Consider the following 21,181-nt stretch of genomic DNA (forward strand, 5'->3'; position numbering starts at 1 on the left):
TGAAATAAGACATTAGCAAACAAATATAACAATGTATATACCACAATAAGTGACCTTCGGTTTGGCAGTGAATTCTTAGCTACAACCCAAAGCACAAGGAATAAAAGAAAAAACTGATTAAGCAGGACTTCATCAAAATTAAAAACATCTACTCTGCAAAAGATGTTGTTAAGAGAATGAAAAGACAGGACACCGACTGGAAGAAAATATTTTGAAAACAAATACCTGATAAAGAACTGGTATCCAAAATATATAAATAGTGTTTAAAACTTCACAATAATGAAACAGAATCCCAATTAAGATATGGGCATATGTCTGAACAGAAAAATCTCAAAGAAGATATATAGATGACAAATCAGTACACAGAAAGATGCTCAATATCATATAACTTCAGGGAATTGCAAATTAAAAATAAAAAAGTGAGATACCACTACACACTTTTTAGAATGGTCAAAATCCAAAATACTGTTAACACCAAACGTTGACAAGGACAAGGAGCAACAGAAAGTCTTTTTTTTTTAAAGGTTTTATTTATTTATTTGACAGAGAGAAACACAGCTAGAGAGGGAACACAAGCAGGGGGAGCGGGAGAGGGAGAAGCAGGCTTCCCGCAGAGCAGAGAGCCTGATGCGGGGCTCGATCCCAGGACCCCGGGATCATGACCCGAGCCAAAGGCAGACACCCAACGACTGAGCCACCCAGGTGCCCCCCCCCTTTTTTTAAGATTTTATTTATTTATTTGTGAGACAGAGAGCAAGAGTGAGAGAGAGAGAGAGTGCACAAACAGGGTGAAGGGCAGAGGGAGAATCAGACTCCCTGCTGAGCCCAATGTGGGGCTCCATCTGGAGATTCCAGGATCATGACCTGAGCCAAAGGCAGACGCTTAACTGACTGAGCCACCCAGGTGCCCTGCTACAGAAAATCTTATGCATTGCTAGTGGGAATGTAAAATAGTATAGACACTTTGGAAGAGGACTTGGCAGTTTCTTACAAAACTAAGCATAATCTTACCATATGATCCAGAAATTACACTCCTTGTTTTTTTACCCAAATTACTTGAAGTTTGCTGACAAAAAACCTGTACATAGAATGTTTGTAGCAGCCTAATTTATAATTGCCAAACCTTGAATGCAATGAAGACATCCTTCACTAGGTGGATGGGTAAACAAACTGTAGTACATCCAAACAACAGAGTATTACTCAGTAGGGGCACCTGGGTGGCTCAGTTGGTTAAGTGGCCAACTCTTGATTTTGGCTCAGGTCATGATCTCAGGGTCCTGGGATTGAGCCCTGTGTTGGGCCCCACGCTCAGTGGGGAGTCTGCTTGAGGATTCTCTCTCCCCCTCTGCTCCTCCCCCCACTCGTGTCTTCTTCTGTCTCTCAAACAAATAAGTCTTTAAAAAAGAATATTATTCAGCAAAAAAAGGACCTATCAAGCCACAAAAAGACATGGAGAAACTTTAAATGCATACGGCAAGTGAAAGAAGCCAATCTGAAAAGACTACATCTTATATGATTTTAAACTATATGACATTCTGGAAAAGGCAAAACTATGGAGACAGTTAAAAGTTCAGTGATTCTCAAAAAACAAATAATCAAGTCAAAAAATGGGCAGAAGTTGACCATAGAGTTGAGGGTCCATTTCTGGGCTCTCGATTCTGTTCCATTGATCTATGTGTCTGTTTTTGTGCCAGTACCATACTGTCTTGATGATGACAGCTTTGTAATAGAGCTGGAAGTCCGGAATTGTGATGCCGCCAGCTTTGCTTTTCTTTTTCAATATTCCTCTGGCTATTCGGGGTCTCTTCTGGTTCCATACAAAGTTTAGGATTATTTGTTCCATTTCTTTGAAAAAAGTGGATGGTATTTTGATGGGGATTGCATTGAATGTGTAGATTGCTCTAGGTAGCATTGACATCTTCACAATGTTGGTTCTCCCAATCCATGAGCATGGAACGTTTTTCCATTTCTTTGTGTCTTCTTCAATTTCTTTCCTGAGTATTTTATAGTTTTCTGAGTACAGATCCTTTGCCTCTTTGGTTAAATTTATTCCTAGGTATCTTATGGTTTTGGGTGCAATTGTGAATGGGATCGACTCCTTGATTTGTCTCTCTTCTGCCTTGTTGTTGGTGTATAGGAATGCCACTGATTTCTGTGCATTGATTTTATAGCCTGCTACTTGACTGAATTCCTGTATGAGTTCTAGCAGTTTTGGGGTGGAGTCTTTTGGGTTTTCCACATAAAGTATCATATCATCTGCAAAGAGTCAACTTATCTTTGACAAAGCAGGAAAGAATGTCCAATGGAAAAAAGACAGTCTCTTCCACAAATGGTGTTGGGAAAATTGGACAGCCACATGCAGAAGAATGAAACTGGACCATTTCCTTACACCACACACAAAAATAGACTCCAAATGGTTGAAAGACCTAAACGTGAGACAGGAGTCCATCAAAATCCTAAAGGAGAACACAGGTAGCAACCTCTTCGACCTCAGCCGCAGCAACTTCTTCCTAGAAACATCACCAAAGGCACGGGAAGCCAGGGCAAAAATGAACTATTGGGATTTCATCAAGATAAAAAGCTTTTGCACAGCAAAAGAAACAGTCCACAAAACCAAAAGACAACCGACAGAATGGGAGAAAATATTTGCAAATGACATATCAGATAAAGGGCTAGTATCCAAAATCTATAAAGAACTTATCAAACTCAACACCCAAAGAACAAATAATCCAATCAAGAAATGGGCAGAAGACATGAACAGACATTTCTCCAAAGAAGACATCCAAATGGCCAACAGGCACATGAAAAAGTGCTCAACATCGCTCGGCATCAGGGAAATCCAAATCAAAACCTCAATGAGATACCACCTCACACCCGTCAGAATGGCTAAAATTAACAAGTCAGAGAACGACAGATGTTGACGGGGATGTGGAGAAAGGGGAACCCTCCTACACTGTTGGTGGGAATGCAAGCTGGTGCAACCCCTCTGGAAAACAGTATGGAGGTTCCTCAAACAGTTGAAATTAGAGCTACCATTCGATCCAGCAATTGCACTACTGGGTATTTACCCCGAAGATACAAATGTAGGGACCCGAAGGGGTAAATGCACCCCAATGTTTATAGCAGCAATGTCCACAATAGCCAAACTGTGGAAAGAGCCAAGATGTCCATCGACAGATGAATGGATAAAGAAGATGTGGTATATATACACAATGGAATATTATGCATCCATCAAAAGGAATGAGATCTTGCCATTTGCAACGACGTGGATGGAACTGGAGGGTGTTATGCTTAGTGAAATAAGTCAATCAGAGAAAGACATGTATCATATGACCTCACTGATATGAGGAATTCTTAATCTCAGGAACAAACTGAGGGTTGCTGGAGTGGTCGGGGGTGGGAGGGATGGGGTGGCTGGGTGATAGACATTGGGTAGGGTATGTGCTATGGTGAGCGCTGTGAATTGTGCAAGACTGTTGAATCACAGATCTGTACTTCTGAAACAAATAACGCAACATATTTTAAGAAAAAAGAAAAAGAAGAAGATAGCAGGAGAGGAAGAATGAAGGGGAGTAAGTCAGAGGGGGAGACGAACCAGGAGAGATGATGGACTCTGAAAAACAAACTGAGGTTTCTAGAGGGGAGGAGGGTTGGGGAATGGGTTAGCCTGGTGATGGGTATTGGGGAGGGCACATTCTGCATGGAGCACTGGGTGTTATGAACAAACAATGAATCATGGAACACTACACCAAAACAAATGATGTAATATATGGTGATTAACATAACAATAAAATATTTAAAAAAATGGGCAGAAGACATGAATAGACACTTCTCCAAAGAAGACATACAAATGGCTAACAGACACATGAAAAAAGGTTGATCATCATTAGCCATCAGGGAAATTCAAATCAAAACCTCACTGAGATACCACCTTACAACAGTTAGAATGGCAAAAATTGACAAGGCAAGAAACAACAAATGTTGGAGAGGTTGTGGAGAAAGGGGAACCCTCTTACACTGTTGGTGGGAATGCAAGTTGGTACAGCCACTTTGGAAAACAGTGTGGAGGTGCCTCAAAAAATTAAAAATAGAGCTACCCTATGACCCAGCAATTGCACTACTAGGTATTTACCCTAAAGACACAGATATAGTGAAAAGAAGGGCCATATGCACCCCAATGTTCATAGCAGCAATGTCCGCAATAGCCAAACTCTGGAAAGAGCTGAGATGCCCTTCAACAGATGAATGGATAAAGAAGATGTGGTCCATATATACAATGGAATATGACTCAGCCATCAGAAGGGATGAACACCCAAGTTTTACATCAACATGGATGGGACGGGATTATGCTAAGGGAAATAAGTCAAGCAGAGAACGTCAATTATCATATGGTTTCACTTATTTGTGGAACATAAGGAATAGCATTGAGGACATTAGGAGAAGGAAGGGAACAATGAAGGGGGGGAATCGGAGGGAGAGATGAACCATGAGAGACTATGGACTCTGAGAAACAAACTGAGGGTTCTAGAGGGGAGGGGGTGGGGAGATGGGTTAGCCTGGTGATGGGTATTAAGGAGGGCTCATATTGCATGGAGCACTGGGTGCTATATGCAAACAATGAATCATGGAACTCTACACCAAAAACTAATGATGTATTGTATGGTGACTAATACAACATAATAAAATAAAATTAAAAAAAAAGTTCAGCGATTGCTTGGGATTTTGGGGTGGGAGGGAGGATGAATAGGTGTAGCATGGTGGATTTTTCAAGCAGTGAAATTATTATTCCATGATACTGTAATGATGGATACATGTCATTATACATTTGTCAAAATCCATAGAATGTACAACACAGAGTGAACTCTAATGTAAATCAAGGACTTTAGTTAATAATAATGTGTCAGTATTGGTCTCAATAGTTTTAACACCTGTACTTCAATAGTATAAGATGTTAATAATAGGGGAATTTGGGAGTTGGGTGAGGAGGGTATACGGGAACTCTGGACCTTTTTCTCATTTTTTCCCCATAAACCTAAAATTGCTCAAAAATAGTATGTTAATTAATTTTATACATTAAAAAGTAGAGATGAAATGAGGACATTCATAGATAAAAACTGACAGCATCTGTTGCCTGCAGACCTACTGTACAAGAAATACTATGGGAAATTCTTCAGGCTGAAATCAAGGGACACCAGATATTAATGAGTCCACATACAGAAAAAGGAAAATTCTGGGGCACCTGGGTGGTTCAGTAGGTTAAGCATCTGACTTCTGGCTCAGGTCATGATCTCAGGGTCCTGGGATTGAGCCCCGTGTTGGGCTCTGGGCTCAGCTCAGAGTCTGCTTCTCCCTCTTCCTCTGCCCCTCCTCCTGCTCATGCTCTCTCTGCCTCTCTCTCAAATAAATAAATAAATAAATAAATATCTTTTTAAAAGAAAGAAAAAGTAAAATTCTAAGAAGCTCAAAGAATTCCGACTAGGATAAACTCAAAGAGATACATTCTGAGAGAAACTATAATCAAACCTGAAAGCCAAAAACAAGGAGAGAAATATTGAAAGCAGCAAAAGAGGAGTGACTTGTTATATTCAAGGGATCCTCACTAAGATTAACCGTTGTTTTCACATCAGAAACCATGAGGTTCAGAAGCAGTGGAATGGCGTATTTCAAGTGCTAAAAGAAAAACTGTCATCCAAGAATTCTAGGTTTCACAAAACTATCCTTCAAAAAAAAAAAAAAGGGAGGGGTGCCTGGGTGGCTCAGTCGTTAAGCTAAGCATCTGCCTTCGGCTCAGGTCATGATCCCAGGGTCCTGGGATTGAGCCCCACATTGGTATCCCTGCTCTGTCGGAAGCCTGCTTCTCCCTCCCCCACTCCCCCTGCTTGTGTTCCCTCTCTCACTGTCTCTCTCTCTCTGTCAAATAAATAAAATCTTCAAAAAAAAGGAGAAATTAAGACATTCTCAGATAAATAAGCACTGAGGGAGTTCATTCCTATGAGAATTATCTGTAAGAAATGTTAAAGAGAGTCCTTCAGGCTGAAATAAAAGAACATTAGACAATAACTCAAGCCATATGAAGACATAATGCCAGTAAAAGTAACTCAATAAATAAATGTAAAAGACAATATTGTTCTGTTTTTGTTTTGGAACTCCTCTTTTCTTCCTATGTGATTTTAAAAAATGCATAAAATAATAATTATAAATCTATGCTAATGACATAAGTATATAAGATATAATTTGTGATAACGTATAAGGGGAAGTATGGATATGTACAGTAGAGTTTGTGTATTATCAATGCTAAGGTGATATTAATTCAAACTAGTGTTATAAGTTTAAGATGTTAATTACAATCCCCAAGAAACAACTAAGAAAATAACTAAGAAATATACTCAAAAAAAGGACATGAGAAGGTACATGGTACATTACAAAAATCAGTTAAATGTAAAATAAGGAAGCAATGGAGTAACTGAGTTAAAAAATATATGACATATGGAAAACAAATAGCAAAATGGCAGAAGTCCTTCCTTACCTGTCACAGACTGAATTACTTTCCCCCAATTCATTATATTGAAGTCACAACTGCCAGTACCTCAGAATGTGACCATATTTGGATATCGGGTTTTTTAAGAGGTAATTAAGTTAAAATGAGATAATTAGGGTGAGCTGTAATCCAATATGACTGATCACTTCTGATAAGGATACAGACATGTTTAGAGGGAAGACCAGGTAAAGACTCAGAGAGAAAATGGCCATCTACAAGTAAAGGAGAGAAACTTCAGAGAAAAAAAATGAACTCTCCCAACACCCTGATCTCAGACTTATAGTCTCCAGAAGTGTGAGAAAATAAATTCGTTGTCTAAACCACCTAGTCTGGGGTACTTTATTAAGGTAGTGCTAGCAAACTAATATGTTACCATTAATTACTTTAAACGTAAGTAGACTGAACTCTCAATTCAAAGGCAGAGATTTGCAGAATTAATTTAAAAACATAATCCGTCTGGGGCGCCTGGGTGGCTCAGTTGGTTAAGTGTCCAACTCTTGATTTTAGCTCAGGTCTTGGTCTCAGGGTCATGAGTTCAAGCCCTGCCTTGGGCTCCATGCTAGGCATGGAGCCTACTTAAAAAACAACAAAACATAATCCGTCTACATCCTGTCTACATAAGAATCCATTCAGATTCAAAGACAGAAATAGTTTGAAAGTGAGAGGATGGAAAAATCTACTCCATGTAAATAGTAACAACAACAACAACAAAAAGAGCTGAGGTGGCTATAATAATATAAGACAAATAGATTTTAAGTAAAAAAAAATGTTACAAGAGAAAGAGATGGACAGCGTATATCTTAATATGCTCAAGATGCTACAACAAAATACAACAGACTCAGTTGCTTAAATAGCAGAAATCTATTTCTCACAGTTCTAACAGATGGGAAGTCTTAGATGAGATGGTTTGTGGAGTTCAGGTGAGAGCCCTCTTCCTTGGCTTCCTTGGTCCCTGGCTTGCAGATAGCTGCCTTACTGCTGTGACCTCACATGGTAGAGAAAGAGCAAGCTCTGGTCTTTTCTTATAAAGGCACTAATTCCACCATGAGGACCCCACCCTCATGACTCATCTACACCTAATTACCTTTTCAAAGATCAAAATAGCACCCACCTCCAAATATCATTCAATTAGTGGGGAGAGTTTCAACATATAAATTTTTGGGGGAAACAAACATTAATTCCATACCAGCATATTTGATAAAAACATAAACCAATCAAAAAGAAATTATAATTATAAACACAATCATAACTAAACACACACCTACAAAATGTGTGAAGCAAAATGGACCAAACTGAAGAGAGAAATAGATAGTTCGACAGTAATAGAGACTTCAATACCCCACTTTCAATAATGAGTAGAACAACTATAAAGATGATCAGTAAAGAAATATAGGGCTTGGTCAACACTGTCAACCAACTATACCTAACATATATATGGAACACTCTGTCCCACAACAATATAATACAAATTCTCCTGAAGTGTACAGGATAGGTCACACGTTATGCCACTAACCAAGTCTCAATTTAAAAAGAGTTAAGTCCTACAAAGTATGAAACTAGAAATCATTAAGAGAAGGAAAACAACATCATATTCATGTTGCAAGACAGAGAACAGCCCCTCTCCTCTGAACATCTCTCTCAATTTAGCAAATATTAGAGCAAAAAAGGGTAAAACTTATTTAAAAACGGTGGCATGAATAGGCCTGAAGATTGACTTATAATATCACAGTTGTTTCAGTGGTAAATGTAAGAATGGGTAAATGAAAACCTTCATTTCATATATCATGTAGCCATAGAATCCTATTAGAGCCGAGAGTGACTAGGAGGAGCTCAGGGCACCCTAATTTGCATTTCTTTTTTTTTTTTTTTACCTAATTTGCTATAAAATATATTCATGAAGTATAACTGGCTAAAAAATGTTCATAAGGCGGGCGCCTGGGTGGCTCAGTTGGTTAAGCGACTGCCTTCGGCTCGGGTCATGATCCTGGAGTCCCGGGATCGAGTCCCACATCGGGCTTCCTGCTCAGCAGGGAGTCTGCTTCTCCCTCTGACCCTCTTCCCTCTCGTGCTTTCTATCTCTCGTTCTCTCTCTCTCTCAAATAAATAAATAAAATCTTTAAAAAAAAATGTTCATAAGGCAGACAGTTTACAAAGAAGTTCTTTTCTTGGAAACATTTTACAATCAGTTTACATAGCAACCTTGTAACATAGGGCAGTATAACCACATTATTTCCATTTTATTTTGTGGATAACACAAATATGACTTTCATAAAGCTAGATACCCCATTAGAGTTGGCTAGAGCAGGATGGCAAACAATAGCTCACAGGCAAAATCTGGCCTGCTGCCTGTTTTTGTAAATAAAGTTTTACTGGAACACAGCAATGCTCACTCGTTTGCATATTGCGTGTGGCTCCTTTCATACTAAAACCGGAGAGCTGGGTAGTTGCAACAGAGACTTCTGGCCCACAAAGCCTGAAGTATTTACTACTTCATCCTTTAAGAGATATTTGTCTGCTAGAGAATTAAAACTCATTGGACTGTTTATCATACCACTTATCCTAATGTTTCTTGTCCCAGCAATAGGAAATACAACCTAGGAAACATGATATAGTCAAGAGAATTTGTTACAAGAGAGAGAAACCAAACAAAACAGAAAAAAATATTTTTCTGGATGTGTCATTTACTATGTGACACTGGGAAACTCACTTTATCTCTCTGGATCTGTTTCCACACCTGTAAAATAAGGGATTTGGGCTACATGAATGCTGATCATCTTTCCAATTAAACTATTAGAATTTATACAACTTAAGTTTACAGATTAGAAAGCAGTAGTGAAGGCATAAAAGTTCTTAAATTATTGTATTTTATTTTTAAAAATTTCTCCATGTGGACAAAAAAGCAGTGAGGCACCTTAAATTTCCTTATCATCACACCACCTTAAAAGTAAGTAGTACTGGGGCACCTGGGTGGCTCAGTTGGTTAAGTGCCATGATCCCAGGGGCCTGGGATCGAGCCCCTCATGGGGCTCCCTGCTCAGCTGGGAGCCTGCCTCTCCCTCTCCCTCTGCCATTCCCCCTACTTGTGCTCTCTGGCTTTCTCTCTCTGTCAAATAAATAAATAAAATCTTAAAAAAAGTAAGTAGTATTATCCCGATTCTATCAGTGAGGAAAACTAAAGCTCCAGAAAGGGCAGTATCTTACACAAAGTTACCAACATGTGCTTAGTGTTTTGTCTAGTGTGTTAATAGCATAGCATGTACAAAATCAAGGGCCATAAAAAGTGTACAGAGCAAGGCAGATAATGTAAATGCTGGGTGGTTCTGGGGTGAACCAGAGACCTCACGTCCTATTTAAAGGCAGAAGCCACCACTCAGCTAGGGCCAATTGCTGAAATATAGGCATGTGGGTCCAATATTGCCAGGTGTTTAGATTTTTTTTTTGATTTTTTTTTAAATTTTTTTATTGTTATGTTAATCACCATATATTACATCATTAGTTTTTGGTGCAGTGTTCCATGATTCATTGTTTGTTCATAACACCCAGTGCTCCATGCAGAACGTGCCCTCCTCAATACCCATCACCAGGCTAACCCATCCCCCTACCCCCCTCCCCTCTAGAACCCTCAGCCTGTTATTCAGAGTCCATCATCTCTCATGGTTCGTCTCCCCCTCTGACATACTCCCCTTTTCTTCCTCTCCTGTTATCTTCTTCTTTTTCTTTTTTCTTAAAATATGTTGCGTTATTTGTTTCAGAAATACAGAACTGTGATTCAACAGTCTTGCACAATTCACAGCGCTCACCATAGCACATACCCTCCCCAATGTCTATCACCCAGCCACCCCATCCCTCCCACCCCCAACCACTCCAGTAACACTCAGTTTCTTTCCTGAGATTAAGAATTCCTCATATCAGTGAGGTCATATGATACATGTCTTTCTCTGATTGACTTATTTCACTCAGCATAACACCCTCCAGTTCCATCCACGTCGTTGCAAATGGCAAGATCTCATTCCTTTTGATGGCTGCATAATATTCCATTGTGTATATATACCACATCTTCTTTATCCATTCATCTGTCGATGGGCATCTTGGCTCTTTCCACAGTTTGGCTATGGTGGACATTGCTGCTATAAACATTGGGGTACACGTACCCCTTCGGGTCCCTACATTTGTATCTTTGTGGTAAATACCCAGTAGTGCAATTGCTGGATCGAACGGTAGCTCTAATTTCAACTGTTTGAGGAACCTCCATACTGTTTTCCAGAGGGGTTGCACTAGCTTGCATTCCCACCAACAGTGTAGGAAGGTTCCCCTTTCTCCACATCCCCGCCAACATCTGTTGTTCCCTGACTTGTTAATTTTAGACATTCTGACGGGTGTGAGGTGGTATCTCATTGAGGTTTTGATTTGGATTTCCCTGATGCCGAGCGATGTGGAGCACTTTTTCATGTGCCTGTTGGCCATTTGGATGTCTTCTTTGGAGAAATGTCTGTTCATGTCTTCTGCCCATTTCTTGATTGGATTATTTGTTCTTTGGGTGTTGAGTTTGATAAGTTCTTTATAGATTTTGGATACTAGCCCTTTATCTGATATGTCATTTGCAAATATTTTCTCCCATTCTGTCAGTTGTCTTTTGGTTTTGTGGACTGTTTCTTTTGCTGTGCAAAAGCTTTTTATCTTGATGAAATCCCAATAGTTCATTTTTGCCCTGGCTTCCCGTGCCTTTGGCGATGTTTCTAGGAAGAAGTTGCTGCGGCTAAGGTCGAAAAGGTTGCTACCTGTGTTCTCCTTTAGGATTTTGATGGACTCCTGTCTCACGTTTAGGTCTTTCAACCATTTGGAGTCTATTTTTGTGTGTGGTGTTTTAAGAGAGGCTGGCTATCTCAAATTTTATTTTAAATATTCCAATTTTTAAATGTTGGTAATTCATTCAAATGTTTAAAAAACAGAATGGTCTAGATTTGGCCCAGAGGATGACAATTTGAAAATTTGTATTAAAAAAACCTTTTTATTTTATTATTTTTTTAAAGATTTTATTTATTTATTTGACAAAGACAACGAGAGCACAAGCAGGGGGAGTGGCAGGCAGAGGGAGAGGGAGAAGCAGGCTCCCCATTGAGCAGGGAGCCCAATGTGGGGCTCGAACCCAGGACCCTGAGATCACGACCCAAGCCAAAGACAGACGCCTAACTGACTGAGCCCCCAAGGCGCCCCTAAATAAACATTTTTAATTTGAGAGATTAGTGATCTAAGACTATTTTATTAATGGTCCCTGACCATTAATGGTTCTACTTAAAATTTTTTCAACTTCTTGAAGGTATGAAAGCTATATGCATTCAGTAGAAACTGTACTTCCAATTTTGGATTATGATCTTTTCCTGGGCTAGTAATACGCTGTATAACACTCTCTTGTGATGCTGGACAGTGGCAACAAACCACAGCTCCCAGTCATCTATGACATCATGAGGGTAAACAACTGATACACTTACAACAATTCTGTACCCATGCAACCATTCTGTTTTTCACTTTCAGTATAGTATCCAATAAATTACATGAGCTATTCAACCTTTATTACAAAATATGCTTTGTGTTAGATGATTTTGTCCAACTATAGGCTAATGTAAGTGCTGTGAACACATTTAAGGTAGTCTAGGTTAATCTATCATGTTTGGTAGGTTACATGTATTAAATGCATTTTCAATTTGTGCTATTTCTTTTTATTTTCTTTTAGTTTTTAAAGATTTTATTTGAGAGAGAGAGTGCACACATGCGTGCATGCATGAGAGGGACAGAGAAAGGGGGAGAAGCAGACTCCCTGCTGAGCAGAGAGCCCCACGTAGGGCTTGATCCCAGGGTCCTGGGATCATCACCTGAGCCAAAGGCAGATGCTTAACTGACTGAGCCACCCAGGCGCCCCCCAACTCATGATATTTTCAATTTACAATGGATTTATCTGGATGTAATCCCATCATAAGTCCAGGAAGATCTGTATACTGACTGATACCTCAACTTCATTTTTTAAAAAAAATTATTTATTTAAAGATTTTATTCATTTATTTGAGACAGAGCGAAAGCAAGAGAGATCGCAGAGGGAGAGGGAGAAGCAGACTCGCTGCTGAGCTGAGAGCCCGATGTGGGGCTTAATCCCAGGACCCTGAGATCATGACCTGAGCCAAAGGCAGACACTTCACTGACTGAGCCACCCAGGTGCCCTGATACCTCAACTTCAATGTGAAAAATTAATTAACCAAAGTAATGGGGGCGAGGGTGAAATCACAGCATCAGTATTAATATCATATTCTATTAGAAGTTTGCATAGTAAAGTCACATGATTGAAAAAAACTGCTTCTATTTCAGGCCATGTGGTGAAAGTATCGACAAATAGACAAAGAGTAAACAGGTCATCAGTAAAAATGATAGATCCCAGATAATATTAAAACCTAAAATTCTGTTAAGTAATTAAAATTGGCTGTATTTGTGTGATTGAAAATCTGAATCATAATTAATTCACACTGAGGCTTTAAAAACAATGGGAATGGATAGGAGTTACTGATTTGTAATTGTTAAAAGATATGACAACTAGAGAAAGAAATTTATGCTGTCAATTTTTTTCTTATAGAAAACCATCTGAAAATATTGTACATGCTTTGATAAATAATAAACTAAGCTTTACTTAAAATCAAGCTTTGACCTACTGGTAGTTACCAAGGGAATCAAAAAAATGTTTAACTTTTTCATTCAAAAAGTCATACAGATGGCAGTGTTTCATTATTTTCCTTTTGAAGTACACATTAAGAAAGGCAGGAGAAAGATGCAGACGGAAAATGAATGACTATTTCTTGGGAATATTTTTGGTTTTTATCAAACAACTATACCATTTATTATAGCTGCACAAGGTGATATGATTCTGAAGACAGTTTAGTAGGCTAATTATTTGTTTTTTAAAAGTTTAAATGAAACCATCAGTGCAGTACAGGGTGGCTTCAATCTTTCCACTGGGAAATAAAAACATTCCAAAGACTAAAAGTTTTAAAGATGAGATTAGATAGTAGTCTTAAATCCATGATGTAACTAGTAATGTCTTGTTATGATAACGTTATTTCAACATGTTCAAAACTAAGGATTTCCTCCCAGCTATGTAGGTTACTCTCACTTTTGCTTTTCTCCAGAGCAGAAGAAACTCCCATATAGTTGTAGCTTAGAAATACTTTATTTTTTTAAAGATTCTATTCATTTATTTGAGATAGAGAGCCAGAGAGAGGGCATGAGCAGAAGGGGGGGGCAGAGGCAAAAGCAGACTCCCCAATAAGCAGGGAGCCCAACATGGGGCTCAATCCCAGGACCCTGAGACCATCACCTGAGCCGAAGGCATATGCCTAACTAACTGAACCATCCAGGCGCCCTGCTTAGAAATACTTTAAATCACAGGTTTGGGTTTTGAGAAAAGAATTAAGTAGCCTAGTTACATTTATATTTACTCCAGTACTCCATTTATATTTCACTTATTTAAAATGATGGAAACTCAAAACCAGGCAAAGACCCCACCTAAAAGGAGAATTACAGACCAATATCCCTGATGAACATGGATGCAAAAATTCTCACCAAGATACTAGCTAATAGGATCCAATAGTACATTAAAAGGATTATTCACTACGACTAAGTGGGATTTATTCCTGGGCTGCCAGGGTGGTTCAACATCCGCAAATCAATCAATGTGATACACCACATTAATAAAAGAAAGGACAAGAACCATATGATCCTCTCAACAGATGCAGAAAAAGCATTTGACAAAATACTCATCCTTTCTTGATAAAAACTCTTAGCAGTGCAGGAGTAGAAGGAACATACCTCAAGATCATCAAAGCTATATAGAAGGACCCACAGCTAATATCCTCAATGGGGAAAAACTGAGAGCTTTTCCCCTAAGGCCAGGAACATGACAGGGATGTCCACTCTCACCACTGTTATTCAACATAGTACTAGAAGTCCTAGCCTCAGCAATCAGACAACAACAACAAAAAAATAAAAGAATAAAAGTTATCCAATTCGGCAAAGAAGTCAAAATCTCACTCTTAGCAGACAACATGATCCTCTATGTAGAAAACCCAAAGACTCCACTCAAAAATTGCTAGAACTCATACAGGAATTCAGCAAAGTCGCAGAATATAAAATCAATGCACAGAAGTCAATTGCATTTCTATATACTAACAATGAGGTAGAAGAAAGAGAAATCAAGGAATTGATCCCATTTACAATTGCACCAAAAACCATAAGATACCTAGGAATAGGTATTCCTAACCAAAGAGGTAAAGGATCTGTACTCTGAAAATTATAGAACACTTATGAAAGAAACTGAGGGAGACACAAGAAATGGAAAAACTTTCCATGCTCATGGATTGGAAGAACAAATATTGTTAAAATGTCTATGCTAACCAGAGCAATCTGCACATTCAAAGCAACCCCCATCAAAACAGAAATGGACCCTCAACCCCATGGTCAACTAATCTTTGACAAAACAATGAGGCAGAAGAAAGAGAAATCAAGGAATTGATCCCATTTACAATTGCACCAAAAACCATAAGACACCTAGGAATAGGTATTCCTAACCAAAGAAGTAGAGGATCTGTACTCTGAAAATTATAGAACACTTATGAAAGAAATTGAGGGAGACACAAGAAATGGAAAAACTTTCCATGCTCATGGATTGGAAGAACAAATATTGTTAAAATGTCTATGTTAACCAGAGCAATCTGCACATTCAAAGCAAGCCCTAACAAAACACCATCAGCTTTTTTCATGGAGCTGGAATCCTAAACTTTGTATGGAACCAGAGAAGACCACGAATAGCCAAAGGAATGTTGAAAAAGAAAACCAAAGATGGAGGTATCACAATTCCGGACCTCAAGCTGTATTACAAAGTGGTAATCATCAAGACAGTATGGTACTGGCACAAAAACAGACACATAGATCAATGGAACAGGATAGAGAACCCAGAAATGGACCCTCAACCCCATGGTCAACTAATCTTTGACAAAGCAAGAAAGAATATCCAATGGAGGGAAGTAGATGGAGCGCTGGGTCCGGCACGGGTCTGACAAGATTAAAGCTGCAGGAGAATGGGCAGTGAGGTACAGAGAGATGGAAGGACCTTGGACTTGACTGACGATGCTTGGCAAGAAGACAAGCTGCCGTATGAGGATGTTGCAATACCACTGAATGAGCTTCCTGAACCTGAACAGGGCAACGGTGGCACCACAGAATCTGTTAAAGAACAATAAATGAAGTGGACCAACTTGGCCTTACAGTATGTCCGTGAGAATATCCCCCCTATAGAAAACTAACACCCAGCTCCTTCTTCATGGACAGATTTTTGAAAAATATATAGATACAAAATGTTAAAAAAAAAAAGAATATCCAATGGAAAAAAGACAGTCTCTTCAACAAATGGTGTTGGGAAAAATTGGACAGCCACATGTAGAAGAATGAAACTAGACCACTTTCTTACACCTTACATAAAAATAAACTCAAAATGGATGTAAGACCTAAATGTGAGAATGGAATCCATCAAAATCCTAGAGAAGAACACAGGCAGAAATCTCTTTGACCTTGGCCACAGCAACTTCTTGCTAGACATGCCTCCAAAGGAAGGGAAACAAAAGCAAAAATGAACTTTTAGGACCTCATCAAAATAAAAAGCTTTGCACAGCAAAGGAAACAGTCAACAAAACTAAAAGACAACCTACAGAATGGGAGAAGATATTTGCAAATGTCTTATCAGATAAAGGGCTAGTATCCAAAATCTATAAAGAACTTATCAAACTCAACCATCAAAAACCAAATAATCCAGTCAAGAAATGGGCAGAAGACATGAACATACAAATGGCCAACAGGCACATGAAAAGATGTTCAACATCACTCAGTAACAGGGCAATACAAATCAAAACGACAATGAGATACCACCTCACACTGGTCAGAATGGCTAAAATTAACAACTCAGGAAACAACAGATGTTGACAAGGATATGGAGAAAGGGGAACCCTCTTATGCTGTTAGTGGGAATGCAAGCTGGTACAGCCACTATGGAAAACAGTATGGAGGTTCCTCAAGAAATTAAAAATAGAGCTACCCTATAACCCAGCATGTGCACTACTAGATATCTTTCCAAAGGACACAAACAGCGATTCGAAGGGGCACCTGCACCCGATGTTTATAGCAGCAATGTCCACAACAGCCAAAATATGGAAAGATCTCAGATGTCTATCAACAGATGAGTGGATAAAGATGTTGTATATATATACAATGGAATATTAGTCATCAAAAAGAATGAAATCTTGCCATTTGCAATGATGTGGATGGAACTAGAGGATATCATGCTAAGCGAAATAAGTCAGTCACAGAAAGACAAATACCGTATGATTTCACTCATATGTAGAACTTAAGAACCAAAACAAATGAACATAGATGAAAAGAAGGAAAAATTAAATAAGATGAAAATTGAGAGGGAGGCAAACCATAAGAGATGCTGAACTCTAGGAAACAAACTGAGGGTTGCTGGAGGGAGGTGGGTGGGGGGAAGGGATGACTGGGTGATGGGCATGAAGGAGGGCACTTGATGAAATGAACACTGGGTGTTATATGCAACTGATGGATCACTAAATTCTACCCCTGAAACTAATAAAAAAATAAGAGTAAAAAAATAAAATAAAATTATGGGAACTCATATTAAGTGACAAAGTATTAAAAAAGGCTGGACAAATCACTTTATCTCTCTGTCCCCAAGCTTGTCTCCAGAATGAGCCTAACACTGAAGAGAATTTTTAAAAAATCATGTAACATACTTGGTACATATAAGTATTCAATAAATGTTAATTAGCTCTATGGTTATACAATAAAATGGTTACTCACTCTTTTGTTGAGACAAATAACAGGCCACAGGCTGCAACCCAGGGTGCAACAGCAGCAGAGACAACCACATAGCAGCCATTTCACATTGACTGGGAGAGCCTTTTTCAAACATGCATTCACACGGCCAATGCTGGTCTTAAATTCTTCTGGGGCCACCTATAACAAGGGCGCAATCTTTATTTAACAGTTTGTGGGCAGCTTTCCACTATTTATCTCTAAATTTAAAGAAAATGTTTGTCTTTTACAAATACTTTAAGGAATTACACGTCTAAATAGATATCCTCCTTTTATGTATTACATACTCTTGGATGACATTAGAAAGTAAAACAATATAATTTTATGTTTACAGAACTTATTCTGATGTTCAAAAATAATCTTCTGAAATTACCAGCATTAAAAGGACAACAAAATTGGTGGTAAAGAATACCCGTCAAGCAGTTTTTCTACCAAATATTCTCATTATTCAGGCAATATTATAGTCTCCAATCATTCTGACTAGTAAGACTAGAAGCATAATATAACAATAAAAACCTAAATACTATCAGAGGAAATGGAATTAAAATTAGACTTTGGCAATATTCCTTGATTACTTTTAAATAGGCAACTCTTGACACTTTTCTCCCTGGCAAGTTTGCGGTGTAACAATTTTAACACTTGCCATTGTTTGTAGGGAAAAGCTACACTAATAAGACAATGAGGAGTAATTACATTTTTAAAAAAGGGTCTTAATATTCAGCATAAAATGGACTCAAAAACTGCTGTAAATTTTGAAATTTGAAAGGTCCTTAAATATACAAATTTAATATTTTAATTACTACTTCCATTCCTGGAAGTGGCTGCTTGTGCCTCTCTGTAAACAACAACAAAGTCAGTTCAAAGGCAAGAGCATGACAGGCATAATTAGATTTATACCGAAAATTCCGCTTGAAGGTTATACAATTCAAAGGCATACTAAAAATCGTTTGCTTTCGGTGAAATCACATTTCTGGATCACTAAAATTATTCCTTTTCATTTAGAAAGCTGTCAGACTGCAAAATCTATGGGAAAAAAATCCAGCATCTGGCTGTGAAAACAAAAATTATGAAAATATTAGAAAAAATAAGCTGCTATAAAATAAAAACCCCATTAACATGTCTGGTATATAAAACATGGAGCTTTACAACTCTTCCATTAATATGTCTGGCATATAAAATATGGAGCTTTACAACTCTTCCAAGTAAAAATTGTACTAGAGTTTTTCAATTTATTACATATCTTAGAATCAACACTACAAAACATATACCTATTAGCAGATGTTATAAAGATACATGGCCAAAGAATTCAGCCCCATCATGAATAAAACATTACTTATACTAGCTTTATTAGAATTGTTCATGCCACCCAATAAAGTTAATTGCTTAACCCATAAATTTGATTTTCCTCCCAATATGTTAACCAACAAATAGTAGTTGTAAAATTGCAAGCTCAAAACTGTTTTTACATGGGTATGTAAACTAATCTATTCTCCAACTAAATTGTTGGCAATATGACCTAAAGACAATTACTGAGTAAAAAGAATTCCAATTAAATGACTAACTTCTGGGGTAAATATGAAAATAATTTCAGAGAACCATGCCTTACAACTGAAAAACAGAAAATGCTAACAGGCTAAGGATATTACACAATAAATGAAGATTTTGATTCTAGTTACTTATTAGCTACAAAAAATCATAGGCAAATTCATTTAATTTTTCTGAGTTTGTTTCCCATGTATAAAATGAGAATAATAATCTTTGCCTTATATACTCACAGGAAATGGAAATCATATCTTAAAAAGAATCTCATTAATAACCAGAATGCTTTGAAAAAGAAAGCCAATGAATCCTATCTCTTGATGAGATTTGGAGAACGAAAAGCAAAGCTCTCTTTTGCCTGGTCTCACCTGAAGGCAAGGCATTTGATCAGGTAACCATTAATAATCCATGGCCTTCCTACACATTCTATTATAAACAAAAGGATAATTAGCTACATTTTGTTTTTTAATTTTTCATTTTAATTCCACTATGTTAACATACAGTGATATATTAGTTTCAGGTGTACAATAGAGTATTTCAACAGTTCCATACTTCACCCTGTGCTCATAGAGACAAGTGTACTCCTTAATTCCCATCACTATTTCACCCATCCTCCCCTTAACCATCAGATTGTTCTCTAGAGTTAACAGTCTGTTTCTTGCTTTGTCTTATTTTTTTCCCTTTGCTTGTTTTGTATCTAAAATTCCACATACGAGTGAAATCATGTGGTGTCTTTCTCTGACCAACTTATTTCACTTAGCAATATATATACTCTCTGGCTCCATCCATGTTGTTGCAAATGGCAGTATTCCATACTTTTTATGGCTGAATAATATTCCATTGTGTGGATATACCTATATCTGTATCTATAACTACATATCACATCTTTATCCGTTCATCAATCCATGGACACTTACACTGCTTTCATACCTTGGCTATTGTAAATAATGCTGCTATAAACATCGAGGGGCATAAATCCCTTTGAAATAGTGTTTTTGTATTCTTTGGTAAATACCCAGCAGTGCAATTGCTGGATGATAAAGCAGTTCTATTTTTAACTTTTTTGAGGAACTGCCATACTGTTTTCCATAGTGGCTGAACCAGTTTGCATTCCCCACAGTGTTCTTTTGTCTCCACATCGTTTTTATGCTAGTACCATACTGTTTTGGTAACTATGGCTTTGAAATATAACTTGAAGTCTGGAATTGTGATGCCTTCAGCTCTGCTTTTGTTTTTTTCAAGATTGCTTTGGTTATTTGCGGTCTTTTGTGGTTCCAGACAAATTTTAGGATTGTTGGTTCTAGTTATGTGAAAAATGCCTCTGTAGATTGCAACAAATCTGTAGACTGCTTTGGGTAATATAGACATTTTAACAATATTTGTTTTTCCAATCTGTGAGCATGGAATGTCTTTCCATTTCTTTGTGTTGTCTTGAATTTCTTTCATCAGTGATTTATAGTTTTCAGAGTACAGGTCTTTCACCTCTTTGGTTAGGTTTATTCTTAGGTGTCTTATTTTGGATGTAATTGTAAATAGGATTGTTTTCTTAATTTCTTGTCACTTCATCAGTGTACAGAAATGCAGAAGATTTCTGTACATTGATTTTGTATCCTGTGACTTTACTAGATTTATCAGTTCTAGCAATTTTTTGGTGGAGCCTTCAGGGTTTTCTATATATAGTATCATGTCATCTGCAAATAGTGAAACCTTGACTTCTTCCTTGCTGATTTGGATGCCTTTTATTTCTTTTTGTTGTCTGATTGCTGTGGCTAGGACTTACAGTACTATGTTGAATACAAGTGGTGAGAGGAGACATCCTTGTCTTGTTCTCAGTTTTTCCCCATTAAGGATGATGGTAGCTGTGGGTTTTTCACAGGTGGCCTTTATTATGTTGAGGTATGTTCCCTCTAAACTTATTTTGTTAAGGATTTTTAATCATGAATGTGCATTTGAAAAGAATGTGTATTCTGCTGTTCTAGAAGCTAATGTTCTGAATATATCTGTGAAATCCTTCTGTTCCAGTGTGTCATTCAAAGCCATTGTTTCCTTGTTGATGGTCTGTTTAGATGATCTGTCCACTTGATGTAAGTGTGGTGTTAAAGTTCCTTACTATTATTATATTATTATGGAGTAGTTCCTTTATGTTTGTTATTAACTGGTTTATGTATTTGGGTGCTCCTATGT

General features: G+C 37.9%; 1 protein-coding gene and 1 pseudogene across 1 annotated transcript in view; one reads left to right on the forward strand and one right to left on the reverse strand.

Annotated features, from left to right (window-relative positions):
• Window positions 1-21,181, reverse strand: part of CHIC1 (cysteine rich hydrophobic domain 1) — a 63,006-nt gene that overhangs the window by 16,066 nt on the left and 25,759 nt on the right. The window contains exon 3 of the mRNA XM_028101481.2: window positions 17,444-17,599. Coding sequence (XP_027957282.1) covers window positions 17,444-17,599 — 156 coding nt within the window. The remainder of the gene's footprint in view (window positions 1-17,443; window positions 17,600-21,181) is intronic.
• Window positions 15,655-15,879, forward strand: LOC114207507 (anaphase-promoting complex subunit 13 pseudogene; annotated as a pseudogene).

The sequence above is a fragment of the Eumetopias jubatus genome, unplaced genomic scaffold, assembly GCF_037043125.1.
Source record: "Eumetopias jubatus isolate StellerSeaLion01/CBP00866 unplaced genomic scaffold, mEumJub1_p1.0 scaffold_11, whole genome shotgun sequence".
NCBI lineage: Eukaryota > Metazoa > Chordata > Mammalia > Carnivora > Otariidae > Eumetopias > Eumetopias jubatus.